Source organism: Ochlerotatus camptorhynchus, unplaced genomic scaffold, assembly GCF_037179485.1.
Source record: "Ochlerotatus camptorhynchus isolate MF236.1 unplaced genomic scaffold, CSIRO-AGI_Acam_v1.1 ptg000151l, whole genome shotgun sequence".
Taxonomy (NCBI): Eukaryota; Metazoa; Arthropoda; class Insecta; order Diptera; family Culicidae; genus Ochlerotatus; species Ochlerotatus camptorhynchus.
Genome location: NW_027040641.1, coordinates 1,599,209 through 1,608,286, shown reverse-complemented (window position 1 = coordinate 1,608,286; position 9,078 = coordinate 1,599,209). Strand labels below are relative to the sequence as shown.

The following is a 9,078-nucleotide window of genomic DNA, read 5'->3' as shown; positions in this document are numbered from 1 at the left end:
ATCAAGATAACCAACTTTGAAAAAGTCTTGAAGTCTTCGAAACACAAATTCAATGCATTAAAAAAAGTTATAGAAAAAAATCATGTTCCACTAAAATGAAGAAATCTAAAAAAAATCACCAAAATATACCTCTCTCAAATTTTGATATTTTGTTAATCGAGTATTGCTTAATTTTTGCTGAAAATGTCAGGTTGCGATTTTTTGCGCTTTGGGAGATATTAATGTTCAAAAATTGTATTTTTTTTCTCGTTTTTTCAACAATATCTTTGAAATTTGAAGCTTAATCCAGTATGTTTCTTCACAAGAGCTATTTATTTAATGTATTTGCATAAGAGAAAAATATAAAATTATAAAGCTGTAAGCAAAAAAACCGAAACAGAAAAAACCATATTTTCGACATTTTTTCTTTAACTCCATATAACTTGGAACCAGTAGACAGTGGAAATTTAACGTCTTTGAAAGAGCTGTTCATTTTGTCAAGATAAACAACTTTGCCTAAGACATAAAGTCTCCAAAACGACAGAGAAAGAAGTAAGATTGTGGCACTATCTTTGCGGAAGAGTTTTGAACTATTTGTTTATGTCAATAGATGGTCCTTATTATGACGAGAAATTTTGCCGAAGACACCAAGTCGCGGAAATGCTCCGTTTCGAAGTTATAAATTTTGCTCCGCTAGGTTGCATTCCTGACCCAGTGTGCAATGTAAGCATTAGACATTTTAAGAAATTGCGCTTGATGTTTTTCTTGCCTGCTGTCCTCTGTCGCCATATTGTCATTATGAAAATGCCATTAGCCTTGGAATAAAATCCAAGAAATTTCAATAAAATAATGGCTAGATAAGAGATCCGAAATGATTTCCAGTGTGCATTGGTATGAATTTGTGTATTGAGATCTATTTTCTGTAAAATTAAGGTGATTCCATCAAATTCATTTGATTTCTGAAACAATCTTTTTTGTTAACTTGAATTATTTTGGAGGCGCATTTATTTAACGCTCATATTATCTCAATATACACGATGATATTTCAAGCGCATATGTTTTGGAACTTCTAAAAAGTAATATATTTTCTTTAAGATTTTCACTAATGTCGCCATGAAACAAAATTGATTGCATGGTGATCTTGACACCAACACTCAAACCTATTTTTACCGCTAAAGATTTCCATTTGGAAAAAAAAAGTTTCAGCAGAACAGAACAACAACAAGCTAATTTATGGCGGTTGCTTTGATGCAATAAACATTAAATTGGCTTTATAACTTATTTTCACCAAAGCATCATAAAACTGCTTGGATACCATATTACTCTTATAGAGGATATGAGAACCTTTTATAGAGTATGAGGCTTCCTGACAAAAGGCTTTAAGACAGCTTTATTGTAATTCTCAAACATGCTTTATAAACCTTATCAAGGGTGGTCCACTAAGCTGTATGACGATCTTATAGCGGTTATCAAAAGGTTGTGCTGGAGCTATTAATTTTATTGGCGGTTTTATGAAATTGATCTCAATAACCACTAATAGAGTGCAATAAAACAAGAAATGCTACTTGGGATGCTATGCTATGCTATGGAATTTGGCGCAACTCTCCCATATTGGCATACCCTACTCGATTACGGGAAGGATGATTTGCTTGTGAAATGTGGATACAATGAATGTTGCACTTGGTTTTCGTTTTGCCAATGTGCTCCCTGAAAAGCAGCCCACTGTCAAGAGTCAGTCCGAGGTAGACTACCTCTTTGGACCATTCTACCACTGTGCCGTTTAGGCAGATTTTGTTATTCTAAGACGGAACAAGTCTGGGGGATTTTGAGTGTGGAAAAACTATGACCTGGCTCTTCGTCACGTTGATACGGATCTTCCAGCCTCTGAAATACTCAGACAGGACATCCAAGCCTCTCTGGAGTTTGGTAGTCAGAGCTCCGCGAATAGAGACAACGATCCACCATCAGGGAGAGCCGGACTATCGGAGTTGTATAGATTGAACAGGATGGGCCCAATGATACTTCCTTGGGCCACACCTGCACCGATGTTGAAGGCATCCGGCCATTCAGAGAGACCTGGAACGTCCTGTCCGATAGATAATTTTGTATGATCTTCACGAGGAAGATCGGAAGAACGTATCGATGCAACTTGTAGAAATTGTCAAACACTTTTTCAACGTCTAACAACGCCATAGCAGATGTTTTAGAAACAGCCTTGTCCCTTCTAAGAATGTTTGTTACTCGGATCAGTTGGTGGACGGTCGACCGACCTTTTCGAAAACCAGACTACTCCTCGAGTAAGATGTTGCTTTCTTCGGCAGATGTTAGAAGCCGGCTGTAAACTGCCCTTTCGAACAACTTGGATAGCCCTGAGAGAAGGCTGATGGGTCGGTAACTTGAAGGAGAATCCTTCCCAGGTTTCCAAATGGGGATGACTTTAGCTAACTTCCAGCACGAGGGGTAGTAGCCTAACGCGATATTGAAGGAACGGAGGTAAATATTAGAAATTTGGTAGGGAAAAGCTGTCGAAGGAGCCTTAATTTCGATCGAGTTGGGGAAAGATCAAGTAAGAGAGGGAGAGAGAGCTGACTGTATTATGAAAAATTGAAGCATTTACGCACTCGAATCAAATTAAAAGCTCATGCGGTCTCCCAATCCCCATGTTGAATTGTTAACGTATTTCACTTTCCTTCCCCGTAAATGCGCATTTATCACTAAAACCAATGATGCGTTAAACGTTGCTGGCGTAAATAGTGTTGAAGCAATGTAGGTATTATCAAAACGAAAAGAATTCCTGCCGAAACAAATGAATGGGAAATATGCTGCACTCGACTCGCTTGTTGTCTACAGCCGTCAGTAGAGCGACCATCAAGCCATATCGACAGCGTGAGTGGACTCTGAAAGCGTTGACGGGGGGTTGGGGGGAACAATATATTTGGGTGAGTCACATGCGCACTTACTACCCACTGCCAGTATTATAGAGGACTGGGGATGGCGGGAAAACTTTGAGAACTGCGAGTGAGAACTACGCAGAAATTGAAGGCAGCAACGGCAGGGCGTGTTTACGATGTGAGTGAAACACACCAATCCAGAAGAATAGGGCGACTCGGTGATAGTTTCTAATCGACGGTGCTTTCAGTCGACTGTCGCAGTTTGAACGGTTCGGTTGCTTCTCCGAAGTACCTACTTGGAAGAGATTTGATTTGGTACATAAAGTGAGAACGCACACAACGCTGGTAAAAATAATGCCACTTTTTCGAAGAAGTGACGATAGGTGAATGAAAATCAGTCAACGAAACTTAATTAAATTAGGCTACAATAACAGCCCGGTCCGGCGAGTGTGGTGATCGTTTTCGGGGGTTAGTGAGTGGAAGGTGTTAGTTGTTTTTTCGCGAGTTGTTCACCGGAAGTGTAAAAGATGCAGATGAAGTGGTTGATGGTTTTGATGGTGCAGATGTTGGGTGGCAGCCTGCTGGCGCTGCAGGACTCGTCTCAGGAGAATCGAGGCTCTTCAACGGCGCAGTATTGCACCGATTTGAATCCCCAGACCGGATTGGATATCGAGCAAGTAAGCGGATGGTGACGGTGTGGCTGAAGAATGGATATGATTTTTGCACGGAAGTATTTAGGGAAAGTGCGGGAACCCCATAACAGCTTTAGTGCAACAATTAGACCCACAATGAACTGTCAAATGCTAAAAAAATAAACAAAACATACCCAGGCATCTACCTTGCTGGTGTTAATAATGATTTTTTTTTAAATATGCTGGGAAAATAAAGGTGAATTTGGTTGTCACAAAATCACACTTTTCTCAACATCGGATATGTCTGGGACTTAGATTGATCTACTCATGCATGAATAACTTTTTTGAACACTGCAAATCAATTCAAATAAACTGCAAAAATTAACTAACTAATTAAGATTCAATTTAGCGAGCCAGAGACGGAGGAGCACTGGTGAATTCTGAATTCTTAATAGTTACCAGTTTAAAGTGTAATCCTAATCCTCGCAATCATATAATTTAATCAAATTTTAGAATGCAAAAAGCTCGTTTGGTAAAGAGTGCCGGTCTTACCCCGGCATAAGTACGTCAATTTTTGTCACTTTTTATAATAAACAGTTATCAACTAAATAACCTTGCTACCTCACAATTTCTATTCAAAACTGTCAAGACATGGACCCTGCATGGGAAAGATAACCAAATTAGCTCTATATTTATTTAAAATAGTCTTAATGCTTAAGGGACTGGACTTACCCCCAGTTCCCCTAATTGAATTGAAACCCCCTAACCAGGCCCATTTGGGATGGGAAATGATGAAGTCATTCGAGTCTACTTGGTTCATATTATGTTGTTTATGAACACCGATCCGAGTTGTTTCCGTCGAGGGCGCAATTGCCATTCGGTTGTTCGTTACGTTGTATTTTTATGTGGACGTACTGAAGCGTTAAACGATTTGGCGCAGTTTGTGATAGGGAGGCTCTCGCTTTCATGGAGGAGGGAATTGTTCGTTAATGGGAGAGAGGAGCCGTTTATGCAGCTTGCAGATAGTAGATGAATGTATTTTTGTTTTAAGAATGATAGAATGAATGATTTAACTGCGGGATCTATTACAGAAGAATGATGTCACACTTTGCCGACGGAAATAACTTGTGATCTTCATTTTGATCAGTCGGTTAATAGGATGCACATGTGCAGTATCCAGCTATTCGCACCGGTAGCCATTGGTTTTCACTAAACATATTTAATTGATTTTGATGAATGTGCAATCACTCGTCGCGTTGGTAGACGCATACTGTCTTATAAAATGAGTTTATGGTCTAGGGATATTGATGAAACGATCTGTGAATTGCACCACATCCATACATGTTCCTACACTATACGACCGAACAAAGCGATGCAGCAATTAGCAATGATCATCGAAATGTATCCTCCACCAGATAGGTCAGTATTATTTGTACATTTCACGATCAAGTGTTGATTTATGAGCGATTCATTATTTGCTGCAACTGTAATTGCCCATAATCTGCATTTTTATATTTTGCATTTGTACGATTGCACTATGGAGAATCTTGGCGGTGCTCTAATTTGGTATTGCTCATTCTGCAATGTTTGAAAAGATTTGCATTAGTATGTGCCTACATTGACAGAGTGTATACTACCTGGAAAACCTTGGAGTTTTATTTTACTTGAAAAAACCTGAACTTATCAGGAAATTTTCAAATTCCTTTAAAAGCAAATTTAAAAAAATAGAATGTATTTAAGTACGTTCGAGAATGTTGGCTGCGCAGAAATAATCGATTCATCGTGTTAATGGCTAGCCAGATGGGCTAGTTAAAAGGGATTCCCCTAACCTCTGGTCTAGCCACGGAGATCGTCTGGGGTGGGCTACACTCGCCTCTTTTGTTGGCTAGCTCGAGCTTGAAACCCTGGAGCTTCAAGGTCGGCTCCTGGTTTGTCGACACTGATCAAAAGTACAAAACACCTCTTTATCACTTTTCACTCGTTTATTACTTACGATTTCGGTGTCTGTAGTGTGTATGTGTGTGTAGGGCTGGCCAGCGATGACGGAATTCTGCAGTGGGTGGGGTTTTTCGGCGGCGGATGTACGGACTGCTCACGGTGGATGCCAGTACTCGACGGTTATCACCGTGTGGTACGACGGATGTTGTACTGGGACTCGATCGGGTGATCGACGGTGGTCTCCCAGTGGTCGTCGGTATATAACCGATGGACGCTTGTTACACGGGTGTTGGCGTATTAACGGACGCCCTCGTGGTTTTAGCCCGTAATTAATGGGTCCTGAGGGGAATTTGAGAGGTGGTCTTAGGGCTGGGAATTCCGCTACCGGGTATTAATTGGGTCCTACCTGACTCTGTATTCGGTAGTTTCACCGGTATTTGTTGGCGACTCTATATTTTTCACTTCTCTCAAAACTTTTAAGAAACTTAACTTGGCAGATCGATCTATCTCGTGCAATGGCTAAAGTGAAAGAGAACCTTCTCTTCAGTTTGACCCAGTAGCTTCCCCCTTGACCTAAGCCCATTTCCACCTCCCTCCCACTTTTTCAACACCCCTTGTCCATATCCTTCTCTTGTTTCCAACGCCCACCTTCATCCTTACTCCTTCCCGTTATGTGTTATGTGTTATGTGTTGTTGGTGTGACTGGGTTACAATATTTAATTGGACCGTTACACATTTAATTATATTTACATTCAAAACAAGACAATATTGCATACAAGAAACTGACATACAGATTGAATTCACAATGAACACACATATACCCTATTCCTCGCTCTCGCTATCTCCTGATTTTTCTCGCTCGAAGTGAACCAATAGGGTACAGGAACCAAAACGGTAACAATCGCCATCAGTTGGCAGCAAACGCTGTCAAACTGCATTTTGCATAAAGCTCAATCGTGACTCTTCCATTGTTTGTGTTTCCGTGTTTGTTCATTATTGTGACCATTGCACAATGAAGGGAAAAAAGAAAAGTTTGACCAAAAATGTTTTTATTGTTTTAACCGAAAGATTATCATACCCAGACATTATACTTGGCAACGATTTCATTTTTCAGTGTTAACGAACCAAAATTAGGGGACGTTGGTCACGGTGCTCCAAATAATCAGATTTTTTCATATTTATATGATTCAACTCATAATGCAGTGTGATAAATTAAATTAAATTGAGTTAACTTTGTAAATAACCAATTTTAGAAAAAAAAAATCTTTTGAGCACTATTGAAAATCGTTTTTGAAATAGTTTTTACCCCTCAAAGTCTCAATTTGTGAGCATTAATTTTGGGTATTAACTCAATTATTTTCCATCCAATTTTCAATGCCTCGTTCTGGTTCTACGACTTGTTGGCTAACGTGTCGGGATTTTCATTCTCTTCAATTCCATAGTAGCTACGAACCCAATATAGGTTCAATTGGTTTCCACAGGCCAATTTCTGAAGTGACAATGCACATTCCCATACGAGTTTTGAATTGCATGTTGCTGATTTTAAAGCATGTAATGCTGCTTGACTATCAGACACATAATTTAGATATTCGAATGTTTATAATTTCTGCACAAGCCTAAAGCCCGATTCAAAGTAAATTTGGACGCATTCAAGTGATCATAACTTAAGAATTAAACAATATACACGGTTGATCAAAACGTCAATCAAAAGGGTATTTATTCAGCTTTCAAACGATATATAACAAGTTATTACATTTCACCGTTTCGAACGAACTGTCGCACTTTACTTGTGATCGATGCCATCATGATCTGCACAGTCGCTGGTGACACGTTTCCGGCTGTTATGAACGGTAACTGATCACTACTATGTGATTTGTTTAATTATTAAGGATTAACTAGTGTTAATCAATCTTTCTTCTTATCTTAAATAAAAGCTCAACGATGTAGATTGGATTCAACTCCGTCTCGTTCAACGGCTCATGCTAGACTAGCCTAGCTCTTTATTCTGGACTCTCATCTCGAGTCTCTTTTTATATCTTGATTTATTACACTCTAAATCATTAATTACTCTGAACAGGGTAGATACTACTGTTCTCCCTTCTTAAGAAAAAACAAACAGTCTAAATTTCCAATTACATAAATAAACACGAAGAATTCAATAATTCAAAACACTTCGAATTCAATCCCGTTGATGTTGCAGCTGCAGCATGTTCTTGCTTAACTGTGTTGAACAATTCAATAATCCAATTCATTTTAACACATCGAATTCAACTCGTTGAAGATGCAGCCTCAGCCTTGTCTTGCCTAGCTGAGTTGCACAGTTCTCGACCGCGTGCAGATGGGACTTCTAGCTCGTCTGACCTTCTTGCTCTCGTGGATGTCTTCTGGTCTCGGGAGGTCCGAGAATCCGTGGAAATCTTCTTCATCTTCGATCGAATCCCTCTTACGCTTGTTCGTTGTGCTGGTTGGAAGGCGTACCACAGCTCTGTTTCGCTTGGATTCGTAAGCAGCCTTCAACTGTTGTCTGTGCGCGTTCGTCTTGTGCTTACCGATCAGAATCTGGAAAACATTATCAGACATTCGTTTTACAAATACAGCCTCCAGCCATCTCGGAAATTTATTAACATTTTCATAAAATAGCTTATCCCCTGCCACAAGCTAATTCCAAATCATTCCGAGGTACATTTGAGGGTGCTTTTTGTTTCTCTTCTTCTAGTACAGGATTTTTAGAATTTTGCTCAGCAATTCTCATATAGTGTTTGTACGTTTTGTTTGGATTAAACAAATCCAGCAACATTTTAGGCTTATATGAGAGCATTTTCTCGGAAGGAAATGTACCCTCTTTTCCAGAACAACTATTTCTATAGTTTATTAGAAATAAATTTAGTTTGTCATCAATTTCTAAAGACTTGGTTTTATTGTCAAGTAAAAACTTTTCAAGAACCTCCTTAGCAACCCTCACCATCCTTTCAGCTTGACCATTACTGGCGGGATGGTAAGGAGGACTTTTAAATATTGTGATTCTTAAGAAAAATCCACATAATGCCCAACAACTTATGCGCCGATCAGTTGCGCGCCGGGTTGTGCGCCAGCTATCTTGATGAATATGTAAACAAACAAACGTCAAAAAAAATCCGTATCGAACAGCAAATTTTCCGAGTTTGTTCTATTCACATTGACAAAATGTATCGAATTAAAGAAGAGGTACTTGGCCGACATGCATCAACCAATACGAAGTATCACGTGCTGTACGGGTTCTATTTCCTGGGCTTGTCCAAATCGCAATTGGCAAAAATGTACGGGAAGCATCACACTACAATTAGCAGCTGGATAAAACGTTATCGCGAAAGTGGATTGGTGGCTCGCAAAGAGAGAAGAAAAGTGTCCTTGCAGTTTGGAGCAGAGAAACGACGGTGGTTAATCGAACAGTTTAAAAAAAAATCCGACATTATTCTTAGATGAGGCCAGGGATAGTTTTGAGAAAACTTTCAACTGCTCCATCAGTACGTCCTCTGTTTCCAGAATACTACACGAGCAAGGATATACGTGGAAAGTTCTAGAGCGTCGGGCGATCCAGGTTCAAGAATCTCAGATTTGTCATTTCGTCAATGAGCTGGCTGCAATAAACTGGGACCTAC

General features: G+C 39.6%; 1 protein-coding gene across 1 annotated transcript in view; it reads left to right on the top strand.

Annotated features, from left to right (window-relative positions):
- Nucleotides 1-3,142: 3,142 nt before the first annotated feature.
- Nucleotides 3,143-9,078, top strand: part of LOC135701216 (uncharacterized) — a 31,575-nt gene continuing 25,639 nt past the window's right edge. Inside the window, exon 1 of the mRNA XM_065221985.1 lies at nt 3,143-3,547. Coding sequence (XP_065078057.1) covers nt 3,398-3,547 — 150 coding nt within the window. The 5' untranslated portion in view covers nt 3,143-3,397. The remainder of the gene's footprint in view (nt 3,548-9,078) is intronic.